General features: G+C 41.2%; 1 protein-coding gene across 1 annotated transcript; it reads left to right on the forward strand.

Moving 5' to 3' along the window:
• Positions 1 to 10,585: 10,585 nt before the first annotated feature.
• LOC118781012 (NFIL3 like protein-like) lies at positions 10,586 to 15,276 on the forward strand. Its single transcript, XM_036533848.1, has 2 exons — positions 10,586 to 10,893; positions 12,243 to 15,276. Exon 2 carries the CDS (start codon positions 12,384 to 12,386, stop codon positions 13,587 to 13,589), a length of 1,206 nt encoding a protein of 401 aa, XP_036389741.1. The 5' UTR covers positions 10,586 to 10,893; positions 12,243 to 12,383; the 3' UTR covers positions 13,590 to 15,276.
• The last annotated feature ends 5,484 nt before the right edge of the window (positions 15,277 to 20,760 follow it).

Raw genomic sequence — 20,760 nt, forward strand, 5'->3', positions numbered from 1 at the left:
CAAAGGGTGGTCCAACTCTCCCATCAGTTAATAAATACATATTGACGGTGTTTCCCTTATTTTGTCTACCTACTGTACATTGCTTCTGATTAATTGGCCTCTATATACATTTATTAGCAATACAATGCTGTAAAATCTTGCTCCAAAACACACACACTTTGTAATTAGTGTTTTTGAAACTCTCTCCATAATGAACACTTATTACTTATACACACATATTAATTATAGTCTATGTGTGCTTTAATGTAAGGATGTTTACCAACAAGCTATTAAAATTCATAGCTAATTCTAGCAAGTTATTTGTGGCTGATAGTTTTTATTAATCCTGCCAAATGCTGAAGTACATTTTAAATGTAATGCAAACCTGTTGTATACAAATTCATCAGATCATGCAAACCTCTGCCAGTATTTATTAAAAAAGCTCACTTTGTCTGGCTTGACAGCAAGTAATTCAATTATTTTCATATTCTCGATTCGTTGGGTTTTACTGAGTAGTTTAACTTAGTTATAAAAGACTGCCAGCATGGATCAGCAAGGCAACACTACCATACATGAATGAAACCTGATACATACATTCCATCTAGTGTAAGCAAGATTTTCCATAACATCATATGGGGTCAACTGAGGTTTCAGGTTTACATTATATGTTACCGATTGTGCAACTGGTGTGAAACCTGCATGGTTAAATCAGTGCCCTGGATATAAAACGCATCAATCTGCCAAATGGTGTTAAAATTTTTAAAAATGGTGTCACTGCCTAAATAAATTAACATTATTACAGGGCACAGATATAGACAGGTTAAATATCCATATAATATGTGAATGCTACAGAACTGACAGCATACTAAGCACTGAACAGTTTGTTTCTTTTCCTAGTCTCTATTTTGCTGGCAGGTATAGCTGCCACCCTAGCACAGAAATAAGACAAAACTGGCTCGCAAGAGACCTCTACAACTTAAGGCTCTACAACTTCCTGTACTGTTTGACTCCAATTCCAAAAATGTTTTGTTGTAAAAAGAAGAACTTTTATTGATTACTTGTAATCAAACAAGAAATATGCATCTGGGAAGGTGTTAAGGTGGCCAGCACTTGACTAGAATTATTGGGAATCTATAATTGTCTTCACAAGAGTAATGTATTAAAGAATTAATGTGTCTCAGCATTAGCTTTTGCATGGTAAAGGTTCAACCATTACAACTCTGAGGAGCGTAAGGACCTGACAATATATCCTAAGATGAACTAAATAGCACAGTGTTTAGAGTTTCAAGTTAATATAGAAAGCACGCCTGGCCTCACGGCTAATTTACCTGAGGCCATCTCAGGACAGCTGTCTACGCAGATTCCCCCAAAGCTAACAGTATAATTAGAGTCAGGTCATACAAACTGTTCACACCCTCTCTCCCTCTCCCTCTCTTTTACAATTCTCAGACAGTCCTCTCAGTGTGAAGACAAAAGCTGCTTTGTGTGCTTTCCGCTGTTATTTTGACATATTTTTTTGCTCAGAGAGAACTTGTATGCTTCATCTTATTTCTGTTTACTCATTTCACGTTGATTTGATTTAGCTGAGAAGTTTATTTTAGGATTTCAACTCAGCTTGCCTCTTGCTCTCATGAAAGAGGAATCCTAGATTCCTTGTTTTTGTAGTCATCATTTATACAGTTGGTCTTGGAGTTGTATAACCGGGGACTAATTGCATGAAACACTGTACACATTAAATTACTATAGTTGGCTTGCTCCCGCCCATGCAGGACTGTGTGCATAAACCAACTGTCAGTTAAGTTTTTTGTATATTTTAAATATCAAAAATAGCTGTCCCATAAAGAAACTTTCCAATACGGCTTTGCTTCTCCCAGGTAAATTTCAAACATAGCCCCATCACGTTTAATAATAGGCAGTGAAATCTAAGTGTTTTACAAATCCAATCGAAATCCTACCACCCAAAGCAAGTCTCTGTTAGTCTCAGCCAAAGAGCTAAATGTACCTCTTACAACCTGCCATACCCTACTATATATTATTGATCTTTGAGAAAACCATATCCATATCATCTATCTTATCATTTTCCTTATTCTAGATTTCTCCCTGTCACTGTCCCTCACACAAACAATTCCCTGCTTTAATTCACATTCTAGAATCCATCAGTTTGTTGCTACAGTAACAGGGTGATGTAGATGGGGGTTTGGGAATAGCACTGCATAGAAGGAAAAGGGAGGTCTTATCTAATGTTCAACACTTCACTTTCTTTTGATATTCCCCTCCAATCTGGATAAGATCCCAATGCTGAAAAACATCTGATAGAACAGACTGCTACTGTGGGATATTGTGTGTAAGATTGGACGGGTAGCATGTGGTTTGTGAACTGATGCGCTGTGTGCGGGGGGAGTGGGGGGGGGGGGGCTGGGGAGATTGAGAGAAATTCATTTTAGAATGGAGGAGGAAGAGTGTGGCTCTTGTTATGTAACAGACTCCAAAGTTACCCTTACTGAGTCATGCTCTATTTTTGGCCAGAACCTCGCATTTCACATGTTCATGATGCGGAACATGTGAGAACATATGCACCCATATAGTGTTACATAAACATACATTTCTGGTAACCCACCACTGGAAAACATCCACACACAGAGCTGAATATCATTGCAAAAGGAGAAAAACCTTACCTAAAGGTGGTTAACTTTATGTAATAATGACAATAATAATAATAATCCATCATAATTATCATTTCCACTGTCATTATCGTCATCAGCTATGACAAGCCCGCAGTCCTGCCTTCTGTGGAAAAGACAAAAGAGCTTTTTGTGCATTGAAAATATCTACCTCATTATTACAGAATTCAAAAGGAAATGAAAGATTGAACACCTACGAAGATAATTGCTGCCCTCATTTCTACCTCATCTGTAAATATTACAGATTGAAAAAAGCTTCTAAAAAGAGTGTTTATGCTCCAGCAGTTTTTTTTTGTTGTTTTTTTCCTCTCTGCAGTGCCTCTCACAGTCATCACTGTGATGCAATTCTATTGTCTCGACTGTCTAAGGTTGTTACTCAAACTGTCATAATGTAGACCTTGGCACAATGTCAGAGTCCAGGATTAGAGACAGCTTTTCAGAGGTGGGGGGGGGGGGGGGGGGTGTATGGGGGGAGAGAGCGAGCGAGTGAGCGAGGGCAAGAGAGGTTGGGGAGGGTTGGACGGCTTAGCCGTTTCCTCACTTGAACTGGCAAATGTGTGCGGAGTCAAACAAGGACACTGTTTTCCACTTTGCCTCAGTTGAATGCAAGCCTCACAAACGCCTGCTAATAAATACCGCTTTTATTTCAATATTTTTGTGGGCTGATTTTGGATTTTACTATCAAATTTGTTAAAGCGAAAAAGGTAAATGTTTTATGTGATCCAGTTTTATGTATTTTTACACTCTTCACACTTGCTGTGTAGCTAATAGTATGTAGTACATTTGAAATGGGTAAAGCCTGAGATTTAAAATTTGATAAACAATTGTGACCTCCATTTTACCATTCCTTTTCTATGTGTCCTAGAATGTAATGAATGAATCTATATTGACCTTATCCCCCTGCTATATGGTACATTACTTTTTACATGGTGTTCTCTGATATATATATATGGCTATATATATATATATATATATATATATATATATATATAGCCATATATATATATATATATATATATATATATATATATATATATATATAGCCAGTCATGCTTCCAAAACACTCTTTCAGTCTTGGCCTATAGAATACAACTGATCCCCTTAAAACCAGCTAAAGCCTTGTTATAAACAACATGCAGCAGAAAAATTCCCATTCTCCAAATGGAAGCTAATATTATCCAAGTGAATGTGTGCAGGATAACCTACTAAACACCACCCTGTTTTCCTCAATTTTTATCATTGTTACATGGAAGTAAAACAATCAGTAATGATCAGCAAAAATAAGTATTATAAACCTTAAGAAATTTTATTCTGTTTTTATTCCATTGAGTTTTTTTTTTTTTTTACAGTAGTAGGTACTATATTAGTGATTACTCATACTGGTTGATGCACATATTTTAACAGTCTTATTGTTCCCATTTCATAAGACTAATAATTTCCATTTCCATTTCAAGGACAAAATCCTGTGTATTTTATCAGAAAATTTCATTACACTTTCCAATGCTGACACTTTGTCCCGTATAATAATAATAATCATAACAATAATCATTACTTAGCGTAAAAGATTTTTTATCTATAAGCAGAGGCCACTATCAGTACTCTGCCAAACAGACTCATGTAGTTCTAACTACATTGTAACATTTTTGACTATGCTCAATCTGTATTCATTAGCTGTGACATACTGACTCAGAATGACAAATGTTTCCCTCTACAGCATCATTTTAGGTTAAGTAAGGACACAGTTATATCATGTTACAACTTTCAGGTTTAAATGTGTCCTTAATAAAAGTATATAAAACTTTAGTTTCTGTCCTTAGCTATACATTCATGCATAATTATAAAATGTATATGCATAATTCTTCTTTTGTTTCAAATAGGAAGTCTATGTTATGTTTAAAAACAACATTTGAGTGATATGGTATATAAACATATTCTATTAAGTGCTTTATTTGGAATAATTTTCAGACTAATTTTCTTCAAAATTACATTCTGAATATCCCCCTGGAAATTGAGAATATTGTATGTAGAGTAAACCAAGAATGTAAAAGTGTGCACTGAGGATCCAATGAAATTTCCAACAGATAAACACAAAACAGAGGCAGCTGCTCCCTTTTGAAATATGGGCAAATGAGAATTAACATGTCTTTGGATATTTAACATGAGCAATATGGCCACATCATCTGCAAAAGGTCTGGCTAAAAACACTCAGAGCCAAAGCTCTCATTAAAAACTTTGAGGTATGTGAGTAGAAGAACTCAGCAAAAAAGGATCTGGAGTGCAGGGCTGAAACGTGTGTCAGCATGGTATGAATTAGACAGTAAAGATGGGATTATCACACAAAGCTACTTTGTGGCCATAACCACGGTTCCTCAGATACAGCACTGGGCGAATCCGGGGGGAGTGACCTAGCTACAGCTGGAGAGGTGACTTTATGCTTGTTGTTATTTGTTTTATCGATAGAGATAGAGAGTGCATACAGTTGTGTCCTTAATCTAGAAACCTCAGCTGACCTCAAAGCGGTACCTCGGCCTGGAACCTAGAGCAGTGGTCATGCACGTACCAGAGGGCCCTGCAAAACAACTCCTCTCTTTCTCTCCGTTTTCCTGCTTTCCTTTTCTCCAGTTACACTTGCGGAATAACAACATAGCCAAAGGCTTTCGAGTGCCACCCCCAGTGCCAGGCAGGCCAGCAGTGGCCATTTATATCTCTGCCCAGACCCACTTGGCAGTCTCTTGGCATTCACATCATTTGACAGGCTGGAAGGAAAGTGCACGTTTTGTTGAGGATAGAAATGGATAATCATACAGAAACCTTCCTGACCAGGTTCCAGCCAACGCTGGAGCTGGAGCCTCTCAAGAATCTTATCAAATTTGCATGGCCTGAGACTGATTCACGCACTGAGTGTTTGTGGAGGTTTTGATCTGTCTGAGGCTGTGTGAGGTGAAGTCAGAACAGTCCAACCCCGAGCGCACTTATCTTATTACGGACTTTAGTAATGCTAAAGTTTTTCCTGCGTACATACGATCTCCTCAACTGTGCCAATTCCATAAAACAATGAAACCGTCTTTAAAAAATGACAATGGCTATTATTGTTATAAAGGAATTAGCTTTAGAGGAGAAAACATTTTATAACCTGATGTAGTTTTACCCTCGTGGGTTTATTGCATAATGCTCTCTCAGTGGCAAATATCCTCAGCCTGATGACATCACCAGCTCTTCACTTCATTTCACTGTCAAAGCAGTCAAAAGGTCTTTCCAGGTTAGACTGTCACTCTAGATATATAGTGTGCATCTCTGAGTGTGCAGAAAAATGTATGCTGCATTGAGCTGTAGTGGATACCAGTAGAAATGCGTGTTGACGTACATGAATGTGTTCTTCTGTAAAACCTGCATATGTAAGGTATGCATGTGTGTGTGTGAGTGTGTGTACAAATACGTAGGTATGTAAAGCAAGCTGTGTTTTGGGTGTGTTCAAGGCAGATATATGTGTTCAGCTCAGGTCCTGTCTTTCCCCCAGGCTAAGCTGGCCCTGTGAGACTGGATGTTTGGACATCTTGGGCTTATGATAGTCATCACGGCAAACAGAGTGGAGGACAGTGACCTCCAAGCATACACAGTGATCTGGTCAGGGGGAGTATGGGCTGGACCTCACTGCTTACTGTAGGGGCGGAGACCAGTAGGGGAGGGGAGACAATGCCAGAGCACAACAAGGAGTCAGGCTTTAAAACCAATCGTCTGGGGAAGTCTGAAAAAAATTATGAGATGAGATTTGGTCTTTGGTTTTACACTGCCATGGGCAGCTCCCATCTGGTGAATTTCCTTCTCACTCCATGGGTACCCTGGCAGCATCTGCAGGAGCAGGAAACGTTTCTGAAAAGTTTTCTGAAAGGCTTTTGCCTTCTTGCCCCTGCACACTACTAAAGCCATTAAAAATCATACAAACGACAGAGTATCTGCAAGGCCAGCATACACTATAGCCATTTCTTAAACAACATTCTTTAAATTTCTCAGGGAGAAAGTAGGATTCACACAATATTGTGTATAAAAATATAACTCATGCATTCTATATGACATGCATAATGTCTCCAGCTTGTCAAGATGATGAAAAACTAGCACAACATAATATGTTTGATTTTGAACTGTTTACTATCTTTGACCTCAATAAGGTAATTTGGCTCCTCTCTTTCCATATATCAACAGTACACTCTATGTGCAACCTGACCTGAAAAACTGGTGAGAGTAGGTGGGCTTGTGAGTTTTTAATTAGAATTAAATTATCACCTATGAGCAATTCCAACCCACTGGCATCTGAACTGGAGTCGAGAAACAATCTGTGATTTCGTCTGGATTGTGGTGTACGAGTTGTTGCAAATAAATGAGGAAATGCTCCACTAAAACCCAAGCAAAACCACACGGGCATTAGCATTTCGTAGGATTGGGAATTAATTAAAACAAGGCACAAGGGCCGTGTTGCAGACAATGAATAGGATGGGCTCTGTGACCACAGTGCAGGGACAGAATGGCCAAGGGATTTACAGTGGAACTAATAACACAAGTGCATTATGACTCCAAGTACAAGTGGATATTGTTGACATCTGGGTCACACACAACTTATTACAGTCTACAAAGACCAGAATATATTGGCAAGTGAACTTGCAGCAGTGCCATGTTATCTCTAGGACATTTGTGGGCAGGGCACTGTTGTGCAATATAGCATAAAATCTGGTTGTTAACAAACATTAAGTTTGAGGATAATTTCTTATTCAAGTTGTAGCTCTCTAGTTGTGCAAGACTTTTTTTTTTGCTTTGTTTTCAAACAATTATTGGCAAAGCAACTATTTGTGATTTGTTCTAAGGTGAATTAGCAGTCAATGTGATAAGTGTTTTGGTGCTTTTACAATTTATGGTGCCAATGTAATGTTTCGTAGCATGGATGTAGCATGGATAACAATGCCCGCATGAATGTCATTGTAACACCGAGCATAGGGGGGCAGTATAGAGCACAGGAGATGGTGCGGAGATCAGTGTGAACTCCATCGCACCACAGCAGAGAGCAGGACAGGAGGCCAGAGAAAGATGTTTTGACATGGACTCCACCCCCCAATGCAGCAGAAAGTGTAAGCTGTGGCAGAAGCTGTAGGGAGAGGTCTAACAGGACCGGCCAGCAGCCCCATTCACTCTGCTTAGAGAAACCAGTAGGTGTGAGACTGTGGCTGATTCTACTGTAATCCCTAGGTGCAGCCAGGAAGGACGTGAGATGTTCCTGCCAGGGGGCCTCTGATTAAAGATCTGATCCGGAAGGAAGAACCAGGGGGATTAGAGATGACGCAGCGGCCCAGTGCAGGTGGGCACTGTGGGGCGGGAGGGGGCGGGAGGGGGCGGGAGGGGGAGTACTGGGCAGACTGGGAGTAGACCATTTGCGGAAGTGCTGAAGATTAAAGATCACAGAGATTTGTCTCTTCATTATCACCTCCGATGTGTTCATCCCCAGTGTTAGCACTCTCTTTGTGGACATGTGGTGGAGGTCTGTTTGCTCCTGATGAAGCTTTTCGCGAGCCTCTTGCAGCCTGCTTCATTAGCACATGGATTTATGTCTGAGTTAAAACTTGGGTGTCAAAACCTAAGCAGTGGCCTGTTTGTCACTCACTACAGAGTGACAAAAATATCTACAGTACATGTATATGGGTTCAGGGATTGAGACAGCGCAGCAGAGTAGAGCAAAAGCGTTCACTTCCCTCCATCCTACCCAACACAATGTTCTGATGTGTAAACCTTAAATATAATCTGACATCTGTTTAACATGCACCTTGTCTGAGTTCAGTCTAAATTGTTACCTTCCATTCCACTGGGATTTCCAAGGATAAAATGATGAGACAATATTTACAGGTCATTCTATCTACTGGGATTATTGGGTCCTTGAGAAGGGACCTAGTAATGGCTGCTGTAGTTGAATCTGTTCTTTCCAAGCAAAGCATTTTCTCAGAAAACCACTGTTGTGGAATTCTTTATAACTGAGCAGGTGTCCTGTATAACTGAATACTTTGGACCACAGTCACATTCATTATGACTAACAAAAAACATAACATAAAAGGATGGCTAAAACAAAAACTGCAAAAAAACTTGAATTTTCAACTCATTCAGTAAAAGCTGAAAAGCATTCATTGCTGACTATAGACTATATGGATAGCTGTATGAACATATTGAAAAGGCATATGTAAAAATGCTCTGACGAGAAGGCAAAGGGAAACAATAATCTGTGTGTCATTGAACTGTGAGTTGTATATGCTGTTCTCCACTCACGTTTGAGTTCTTTGTTTTTCCAGGAAAGTTTAGCCACTCCAGGAAAAGAGAGTCAGAAAAATAAGACTGCAAAAGTCTTATTAATCAGCTCTCTAGGATTAAGTCATTTGCTGAATAGCAAACACGTCTCATTTTTCACCGTCTTCGACTGGGGTGGGGGTGGGGGGGAGCGTGGCAAGTAAGCCCATTGCCACCTTGAGCTGTTCAATCTTTTAAATATGTTCATGCTTTCAATTTGCTTGGGTCCTCGAAACTCTAACAGCAAGCATAAGTAGAATGGGAGCATACAACTCCTTTCACCAAGGTCTGAAGTATACTGTATCCCAGTGTTTCCCAAACTTCTCCTGGAGGACCCCTTGTCCTGCATGTTTTAGATCTATGTTTTAGATTCAAATGATCAACTCGTTATGAACTCCTGAAGCTGCTTAATAACAAACTGATCATTTAAATCAGATGTGTTGGAGCAGGTTTGGGAAACGCTGCTATATTCAAACAATTTCCACCAAAATGGGAAAAAAGCTCTCATACTGTTTATTTGGACATAGACCTTAACTCATCACACACTTATCAAGATTTGTTTAATTACCCCATTTAGGCATAGGAATTTTAAAATGACACAATGCGCCACTACCTTTGAGTAATTATAAGATGTTGAAGAAACAGAGAGTTTGTTCTTATATATATTCCATGGGTTTCACATACTGTCCACCATTACAATTGTGCTAAAACCACTTGATGGATAATGATAATTTTGATATAAAGAGGAAATGTTTGTTTAACAAACATTGCAGCACAGCAATAATGGGTGTCATTGAATTAAATTAGTCTACTGACGCTGCTAGTTCAATAATAGCTTTACATGCAACTAAAGAGAGGTATTGTGCCTTTCTGTCTTAAGACAGTTTCACAAAGAAACTACAGAATATTTTAGTATTTTAGACTGGACAAACTACACTTGTGCTTATGAAGTACTCTGATAACATGAGATCTGCATGGTCAAAGGGGTATAATTTATTCCATCATTTCTCTATTCTATAAGTAATCTCAGCATTTAAAGCTGAAAAGAGTTCTTTACCCCTGTTCTGTCCCCTCAAGCCCTTGCAAAAGCGAAGCATTAAAACATTGGAGCTGGGTTTGAACGCAGTTCTGTTTTCACTATGGTAAATGAACACGAAGTCATAATGTCATTTTCAAAATAACAACTGAAAAGGCGATTTCTGTGAAGTTTTATCTGTACAGTGTCGCTTGCATAATCTTGTGGTGCACTCCGTGAAATACCTGTAGCTTCTGTATTTATGACCCTTCCCGTAAATCGATGTGACTGGGCCGGACCTCGACTACAAATTGGAGCGAGAAAAACTCCCTAAACACTAAAGACCACTGCATTCTATAAGGCTCTGAAATTGACAGTCGAACAAACACCAGACAGAGAAGTGAGAGCAATATTAATTAATGTTGATGAAAAGATTATCCCCATGAAAGTTGTTAGGGAAAGAGGGTGATCGGAAGGTGGATGAAGCCTGAATTGGATCTCTGCGAGTGCATAGGAGCTTACCCGTGACGGGGTGGGTCTTTAACAGACAGAGGGGCGGTCTTAACTGCTGTCTCTCGCTGAGGCCCCGGGGTTCAAGCGAGGTAAGGGTACGTCCTCGGCTGAACTTGCCGGTGGAAGAAACAAATACGAGCTGCGGCATCTACCGCGGAGCAGAAACAAGCAAGGCGAGGTGGGAGAACAACTGGCATCGCTACATCATATTTCTATAGAGCCTACGTATAGGCTACAGTTCTTTATGAATATTTACAGGAGCAGCAATCAAACTAAACTACCAACTGTTTGGTTTTTATAGCGTTACATGGGACAGATTCCCACCTTAAATCGCTGTGAATAGCCAATTTCCCAAAGGAGTAAGAGGAATTTACCATTTCTTCGCAGGTAGGGTTATCACCTTTCTTTTGAATACATAATCTACCAAAAATATCACCACGTAACGAGTTAATTTATCTGACTCATGGACAAAAGGAATATTAATATAGTACTGATTCACGGGTGAAAATGAACGCTATGTGTGTAATCAAAGTTACTATGTCTGTGTAAACACGGTTTAATTTGTATTGTGTATGAGTTGTAGTATTTGACTGCATACGTACAGATGTTATGGTTAGAAAAGTTAAGGATAACGGACAACATAGAAAGGAGACGAGAACTAGTAGGCTCGGTCGTGTTTATTTTTTGGTTTCTTCCGTAATTGTCGATCATTATCTAGACGTGTGTAGTTTCCCCAGCTTTTACTTAACATCAAAGGTTAGACGTATTATAAATTTATATAACATTGGATTGAAATGTTATCCAACGTGTAAATAACAATCCTGGCGTGGCGCCTGCAGAATGAATGTAATGCGAGTACAGGATGTTCGAACGGAACGCGCTCGTGGTAATGTTGCATAACGAGAGAAAATTACATTCGGGGTGAGGCTTGAAATAGACTGCGCTGCGTTATCTATCGATCACCTGATAGTTCAGCCAGCCTCTATTTCTGGCTAACTTGTGAAGGCGAGTATGTACCACGCGTAAAGACAAGCTAAGAGTTTGATTTCTAGCACAACATGCATGTTAAGTGCTGTTTGTTGTGCCCAAGGTTGCCACTGAGTTTGCGTATTGTCGAAGCTGTGTCTGCTTAACAGCTCATGTCGCCTCAGTCCATGAGATGAAATCACAGTAGTTACACATTGGCTGCTGTCTATGTAGGTCAACATCGATTTCTTTAATAAAGGAGCTACGTAGCTGTGGAGGCTGCATTGTCACTTAAAAAAAGGCATATTTTAATATTCTGAAAATGTTAACATATCTCTCGAAAGGCAACTTGATCACTTTATGTTGGATATTAAGTATTACGGTTACTTCCATGATATAGTTATTTTAGTTATTTAGTGTTCTATAACATGCTGTTTTTAGTGTTAATGGTGAGTGGTTTAAATGTTCTGTCACCGTTTGTTCTCAACTGAAAACATACGTCTTTCTCTCATGGGCACAGTAGCCATACAGTTTCCATGCATATCTCTGCGGATAAAGTCTTTAAGTTAAGGAGTGAAATTTTGTATGAAGTGTTGAGTAACTGTAATTTATTGTATATTTCGTGTTTGTGTGTCCGACGTGAAAACATTATAATTTCACTGAAAAGATGTTACTGGTTACGTAACAGTGTGTGGTAACAGATCTTACATAACATTTACTCAGATTCCCCTCACCATCTATCTCTCTCACTCTTCTCTTTGTGCCACTAGGAGGAGCTGTGGCTGCAGGAAAGATTAGTCTCAAATCTCAGGGACAGTTAGCTCTAAAGAGTCACCACCAGCCTTCACCAGCTCCATACCTCCTTCAAGACAGAAAACCACTAAACTCGAAAAACCCCAGTCCCTCGGTCCATGCAACTAATGAGTGGGGTCGTCAAGGTGATAGAGGAGAATTCTGAAGAAATGACTGGACAAAGTGATGCTGTCCTGCAGGAGCTGGTGTCCCCTATGCCGTCCAGTGTGGGGGGCCTGGAAACGGCTTCTTCAGACGGGACTCTGTCCTTCACTGACGAGACCGTGTCCATTCTGACCTCCAGCAGCCTGCTGGCTCGTTCGCTGCTAGGCCGCACCTCGGCTCTGAAGCGCAAGGAGTGCAGCAACGCCAACTCCCTGCGCCGCAAGCGGGAGTTCATCCCGGACGAGAAGAAGGATGACGGCTACTGGGACAAGCGCAAGAAGAACAACGAGGCGGCCAAGCGCTCGCGGGAGAAGCGCCGTGTCAACGACATGGTGCTGGAAAACAGGGTGATGGCGCTGCTGGAGGAGAACGCCCGCCTGCGGGCTGAGCTCCTGGCGCTCAAGTTCCGCTTTGGCCTGGTGAAGGACCCCTCTGACACTCCCATCCTGCCCCTCTCCGCCGCGGCCTGTGCTCCCCCGCATCCCGCGCCACGCTACTATCTCCCCCGCAGTGAGGGAGGTCATCCCAGCACCCCGGCACCGCACCCTCCCCCCACTCAGGGCTGCCTGTATGGGGGCCGAGGGGCCCGAGAAACGGGCAGCATGTCGGAGGATTCGGGCTTCTCCACCCCTGGAAGCTCCAGTGTGGGCAGCCCCGTGTTCTTCGATGACCGGCTTAGCGAACACGGTAAACTGTCCCCTCGTGGCGGGGAGGAGCCAGGGTACGAACCACACCCTGGCCCAGCTGGGGTTGACTCTGCAGAGGGCATGAAGAGCCTGCCTCACAAACTGAGGTTCAAGACTCCGGGAGCCGGGGACGGGGCGGAGACAGGAGGGCCGAATGGAGACAGCAGGCGCAGCCCCATGCAGCCAATGGGAGGCCGGGATGTTTCAAGGGAGCCAATAAGGGGCCAAGTCCATTTCGGCGGGGCTGAGGGTCCAGGCGCCTGGCAGCAGCAACAGCAGCAACAATATCCCAGGCAGGAGCAGCAGTGTTACCCCCAGGCTGGCAGTTACAGCCTTCCCCCTCCACAGAGTCAGACAGATGCACAGTACCACATGGAGAACAGTGTCCTCAAGTCCCAGCTCAGCTCCCTGAGTGAGGAGGTGGCCCAGCTCAAGAAGCTTTTCTCTCAGCAGCTGCTCTCAAGGATGAGCTAAGACCGAGAGAAACGAAGAGACACTACCTCTTTTCACTGAAGGAACTGAGAGAGGGGCAGGAGACTGCAGCCTTCCCGCCATACAGTAAGGCGAGAGAGAGAGAACATGACAGACATGAGCGCAGTAAAGACATTTACCGTATGCTGTCACTGTGCCCCATCTACAAGACAAACTGAAAGAGGCTCGACTTCTCTAAACATAACTGTGTACTTTTACAAGTTCCACTTTACTGTATCAGGGACTTCTTTTCCCTGCCAAAAGTATACAGCCACAGTCATGTATTGGGTTGTACATGGTTACAAAAAGGATCAAGGTGTTCATTTGCTCTCTGCCTCAGACAGAGCACCGCTTCTGTCCAAACCATTTATATCTCCTCACTACCTGAGCAATACTCTGCTAACACTGTACTGTCCCTCTGTCCCTTCCCGTCCCTCAGACACTTTTGAGGACCGTGAACATGTAAAAACACCTCCACACCTCACACTATGTGCATGGGTTTGTTTTCAAACAAGGATTCTGTTGAAGGTTACGTGTATACTTTCAACTTTTGTATCAAGTATCGTTTCAACTAACTGAGCTCATGACAGCTCTCGGTACAAATACTCACGCACAAAAGTGTTTTGCAGTGTTGAATATGCTAACTAACTACCGTGTTCACCCCAGAAAACCTCACATAACCTCACCGTGACTGGAAGAATGCAGCTTGGTTTGTCAGATTCCACTCAAGTCTTCGCTGGATGTTATCTACAGCCCACAAACTATTAAGAACTTTTGACTCACTGTAATTACTGTAAGGTCACAAAGCATGAAGTTATTTCACTGACATCACATCACTGCACAGCTTGGTACTGCACATCACCAATAGTGGGTACACTGTGCACACGTACAGTTAACATGATCACAGTTTAAAACTACGCCTTATTAACAAAGGGTGTTTGATACAGCAATTAAGCTTGATCTGATGTTGAAATGTGAGCGGTCATATATAGGAGAAAAAGGAGAGGAAAGGTGACTTTGACCAGACTTCAACCTGTTGCAAAAGAATATGCGGACATAGCCTAATGCATGGAGCACTGCAGTCTTCTGTGACTTTGGAGAAGTATTTAAACACCACGACAGTGTTGCATGGTAGACATGGTACATTCCACTGAACCAAGCTGTCTCAGAGCTTGAAGTAAAAATCAACTGGGCAGTTACCTGTTTGACCTTATTGTTGTACTTGTAAAACACAAAGCACAATGTGGGTCACTCTGGATAAGAGCATTAAGTGGGCAAAGACAGCAGCATTGTAGAAAAGGACGTTCACATCCAGCTCTGGGCTAATGTCCAGCTGGTGTAACTGACTGTTCTGACACCAGTGAGGATGTTACTGTAGAGACCATTAAAGAAATACTCATCAAACTTCCTATCAGATATTTCCAGTCAGCATGGTGTTCATGGTAACAAAGGACAACTAAATATTGCTCTGTATCATATCATACAAACAGACTACTGAACAAGCAGGATTAGTTTGCAACACTGAAACCATTCTGCTATCTGTGATACACCACCGTGATATAACACTAAGTAAACTGCTGCTTTGTATTGCTGTTTCTGTATGACATCACATTGTTCTGCGATTACTGGCTGTATTCTCATGTCTATGTATACAGTGTTTCTTACAGTACGATACTCAAAACATAGTTTATTTAACATACATGCATTGCAAATATCAATAGATTTTGATTATGCAATTGTCATGTAATATAATATGCAATACGGTTTATGTACTTGTAAATAAATGTTTTTCGTTTTTTGAAAATACTGTGTCTTGGTTTTATTTATGTCAGATCTTGTCTCTAATGAATTGGGGCTTACTGAGTCAAATTAAATGGTGCCTACAAAACCAACTACATACACAGTACAGACATTTCATTTCAAAATGATACCCCTTGATGGAAAGTGACATATCTACATCAACATCTCCCCATCTCATAGTAATTAATGTCCATATGTTGTAGGGAATGATGAACAGATTAGTTTTAAAAAATGATTATGACCATTTAAAAAAAATACTGTTAATGCTGCAAAATCAATCAGGAAGTTATTTCATTTCCTTTCCTTCCAAAAATAAAAGGCAGCACAGAAGTATTCCCAAATGGCTTTCGTACCTGCGTGACTCAGTCCCTGCCCCCAGACTCAATGTGTTCTGACAGATTTGAGCTGCACAGAGGCCTTTAGACCTGACAGCCACTGGCCTGTAGAGACATGGAGAACATCTCCTGTGGGATGGGCCCAGCATGAGCTGACAGCCCTCCTCCGGTTAGTCATCGCCCTGCGCTCGCTAAAAGACTCGGCCTCTGCAGTGCCTAAGCCCGTGATCACTCAGAGTGGAGGTGGAGGATGACTGGATGTGGGTGGCGGGCCAAGCAGTGCTGGGACTCGCTGAACGCAAACAGGAGATCAGTCTAAGCCATCCCTAGAAAATGCTACACTCTTCAGTCCAATTTGCGGTTGCCTAAATAGAATCCTGCAGATGTTCTTTCTTTTCTTGGAAAAAAGAATTTTTAAAATGGCAGCATTCCATTCAAGCTCAAAGGTTTAAAATGTGCTGGTGGGGGGAGAGAAGCGCAGTAAGTTTGCACTGTACGGGCGCCCAGGGATTGTGACTGAATGGGGTGAATAGTGCGTCATGCTGTGCACTCCACCCTGTGTGAGTCAGTCATTTATACAGACTTGCCAGCGCACCACTTACTAAAAGCCACACGGAGGGTTATCAGTTTTCGCCTTCTAACTAAATTTGCTACACGTCTCTGTTGTTCAGCAAGCTTTACTCTGACAGAGAGAGAAAAACAGAAAGGATTGAGAGGAGAGGAGTAGAGGGAGGGCAGATGAGGGCAGAGAGACAGACACAGATGTGACGCTCTTGTCCACGCCAATGTATCTCACACTGTTCAGCTCTGACCTCATTAAAGCATTTATATGCTGTACTTTAAGCAGACTTTGAATATGACAGCAAACAACTTTGACTTTTTAACAAATGGACTGCCTTAAGAATGACTGGGAAATCGAGGGTAAACTACACTTATGAATTCAAACAAACATTGATCTACCACTAACTGAAAACAGGAAATACAATAATACCATCTGAGATGCATAAATTAAAAGACAAATATACTAACACAAAGTACCGGTACATTTTTAAGATACCTTAAATCCACCCATATGGAAATTAATCAAAGAATTTCATTTAATGTCAAATACAGTGTTTTTTCACCATTTAACTACAAAGGGTTATGGTACCACCATCTTTTGCTGCTGAACCTTTTTAGTCTTCATTTAGCCTTGTGTCGATCCTTAAATATTCTTACTTCTTCATCAAGGAAAAAATGTCTTGCTACAACTGTACACCACTAGATGGCAGCAACAATTAAATTACATTGATAGTGCCAAGAAACCGCAAACGCATGGCCTTCCAGTCATTGTTGACACGTTCATCTTTTATTGTTTAAATATCATGTGACTTACAAATGCAGACTGCAAATGAGACAATTTTCATTAAACACACTTTGAGAGAAATGAACTGAATGCTTCATTCCTGTTCCACTTTATACAATATGGATGCTACCTTGACTGTTCACATTAACCACAATGGGGTAATTTGATGTTTAATAAAAATTATAAGATTAATAAAAATGGCAGGGAGATGTTGGTACATAATGGGTGATATTGGAACATGTCAGTGTCAGACTCCTCCAGTTCCTGATTTTATGATAAGGAAGGGTGGAAGGCATAGCATCTAGGCACTCATATCCATCACTTAATTGTTTTTTTTCCATTATCTGCTTAATTAATTGGATTAATTCTAAATCACGCTTCCCTCTCTAGGCTCCACGGGGTACTGCACACACTGAATCACAAGATGTCAACACAGCAAGGTGTCAGAGTGATTTAAGGAATATTAGGGGAAATAAATGGGTTGTCTCCTGTTAAAATGGAGTCCAAATGACACCACATACTTCTGTCACCCATGGTCATTTTCTTTAGAAGTGTACTTTATGCTATGTTCCGTCATTGTTTTCAGAGGAGCCTGCAGTGCGGTTTGCTGAGCGTACAGCAGTGCTCAGAAGTGAGCCATATTAATGAGTGTGGTTTGCTGAAACTCCCCTGCTGGATTGATAAGGGTGTTAGATAAACACATATCAGGCCTTTGTTCAACCCCCCCCTCCCCACCCCCAGCCACCACCCTATACCACCTCCAGCCCCTTTTTTTCTTTGGGAGAGAAAGCCTGTTGCTAGGCAGGAAGCGCGACAGTTGCTATGGGAACCCTTGCAGACGCAGCTGAGAGGGATGGGGTCGGGGGGGAAGGTATCGGGGGGAGGGGGGGGGGCTCAAGTTCAAGGCCAGCGTTTCAGCTCTGTGCTGCCTTCATCAGTCTGGGAACAAAGAGAGGAGAGCGGAATGAGAGAGAGGAAGGCGTCTGATAGTGGGTGTTCAGCCCCTTTCTAACGCTCCCTTTGCCACTGCCTCCAGTTCAGTCTGTTTCCCACAAACAAAGAGAAGATTACCAACATGGAAAGAATGAAGGTGACTCATTTCACCACTCTCACACTTCACCCAAACTCCCTTGTTGAAAGCTGCACACAGTTGCCATGCTGGTCTCCATAAAAAGCAGTTAAGCAGACAGCCCCCAGCCCCCATCCCTACCAAACACCTGACAGGTCATGCAGGTGTGAGACCTATTAGGAAACACCTAGGGTACAATAAACACAGTCCTACTTCATACGGTGGAAGAATGTGTAAACTCTATTATGTGCCAATCTACTGTGGAAAAAAAGCAAAAAGAAAAAAAAAAAACTATTCACTGCTCTTGGGTTCCCTCAATGAGCCCTTTCGATTGACCCTATAGACCTTGTGTGTGTTACCAGTAAAAAAAAAAAAAAAAGCCTTGTGCCCAAAGGGCAAAAGAAAGACTCTGCAATCCAATCATGATGTGGATCACAGGCATGTGTACAACTAGGTAAACAAGGAACTAGGTGGGTGTTCGCCCTGACTGACCACCTCACAGAAACTCTCAGCACAGGTTTCTGCTTCTGGATAATTTTACATAGTGCAGGTTTTAATGTTTGTCCTTCTTTGTTTTTTTCCTGTGACATTCCCAGAATGTCCATAACTTTGTGTTTTCAGTCCTGAAATGATTAATGGTGGACTCTGAGGAATGAGGTTAATTAGTAGACAGTAAGAGATCAAAAATTAAATAGAAGCCAAAAATGAAACAGGAAAGCAAAACAATTCATTTATGATTAGTGCCATTATACTGAAACTATAAGCACCACCCACTCCACTCCAAAGGTCATGATCCTAACCTGACTGTACTCTACATTGTAAAAGTTCTAAAGGAATCAATTTTAGTTTCGATATATTTATGTTTACAGCATCTTACATCCAATAAAGTAGCACAAAGTGCTTTGCAGGCATAATAAATGGCAATAAAATATGATGACAATAATGTGAGAGAACCAAGGAAAGTTAAGAGACAAGAAAAAAAAACATTTAATTTTTATTGCATTTGTAGTTAAAATGACACCAATACCTAACTGCATTACTTCAAGAATAATTGGCTTAAACATCCGATTCTCAAATGTTACATCAAAAGATATAACCCCACACCTTATGGCTCATGGTTTGGTTATATTGCTTCTCTGTATTTTTCATAAGAATCAGGTCTGCAGGACATAAACAAAATCACTGTCTGCATTACATATGGGCAGCATATGTGGCATAGTGGTAAGAAGCAGGGCTGATAACTGAAAGGTTGCTGGTTCAATTCCCTGCTGGGACACTGCTGTTGTAACCTTGGGCAACATACTTAACCCACAATTGCCTCAGTAAATACCCAGCTTTATAAATGGAAAAAATGCAACCAATATAAACCACTCTAGACAAAACTATCTGTTAAATGACAATAGTTTAATGTAAAAAAAAGTCATGTGTTACATCCCCCCTTTAAGTCTAAGAAAAAAAAAAGAACATACTGTACATAATCTATATAAAGGCTGTATGCACATTTGCTGTAAGTGCACTCTGTTCTAAAAATATTGTTATACAGGTGCAAGCTGCATCAGACTGGTGCCTCTTTATGTAACACTTACACCTGGCCATCCAATATCCCAAAATCTTTGCACGTAATGTCTTAATTTTCGTAATTATCAGCCACTTTATATTCAAACGTGTCAGAAACATACAAAATCTGTATCAGGCAGCTTGTCACTAATGAATCACACTGTGACACGAGCATTCACTTCAAAGTACAGTATGTGTGTGAGTGTTGGCAAACAGTGACGAAAGCTTTTCATTGTTTCCTCTGACTTGTGTTTTCTTGGTTCGTAAGAAATGCTCTGTAATTTCCCTCTGACATGTAACTCACAAGTTCTGCATTTGCACTTCTTGTTTTTTTTTTTTTGTATATACAGAAGATACTTTAAAAGCTGTGGGTGGGAAGGTGGGCAAGCCAGTTCCAAATACAGTGTTGAAAAAAAAACATCAGTGGTAAATCAGTTAATCAAAATGAAGCCAGTGTCACCTTTCATACAACAGAAAGTACAGTAGCATTGTAATTATGAGCAATGCACTTAAATTACTTCAGTGAAACAAATGGTATACATCAAATGTGAGCTGTGTAAGTCATCCAAGATAATCATGTCTGCCTAGTGAATAAACAAAGCACGGAAAACAGAGTGGCTCTTCATTAAATGAACCCCTATATTATCACCAGCCTCGGCAGCAGTGCACTTGTTTTTATTCGTTGAAATCAACTAACCATTCTGAATGTTATATAATGACCTTGACCAAAGCCCATTTTAAATATTTTCACATTAGTTGCATATAGGCAGTATTGTGAATCGGAGACTTGGGCTTGTTACCATAATGTTGTTAGGCTTTCATTTCAATTACTGCTTTTGGTCTGTGATTCCTCCACATTGGCATCCCTTGGTGGAACGCTTTGTATAACCACCCACCGTCGTTGCGCGTGCAGTTGATATATTTTCTTCCCACACAATGGCTATGGCATACAACCATGTTTTTCTTTTTATATCGTCCGCTAGCGGCATGTTTCTAAATATGCATCCCTAGGTATTCTATTTTTCAGACTGCCTGCCTGTCTGAGTGTTTCACTCACTCTCTCTCTCT

This window comes from Megalops cyprinoides, chromosome 1 (assembly GCF_013368585.1).
Source record: "Megalops cyprinoides isolate fMegCyp1 chromosome 1, fMegCyp1.pri, whole genome shotgun sequence".
Lineage (NCBI taxonomy): Eukaryota > Metazoa > Chordata > Actinopteri > Elopiformes > Megalopidae > Megalops > Megalops cyprinoides.

Coding starts and splice junctions, on each gene's coding strand:
- LOC118781012 (XM_036533848.1), top strand. CDS start 12,384: ATGCAACTAATGAGTGGGGTCGTCAAGGTGATAGAGGAGAATTCTGAA.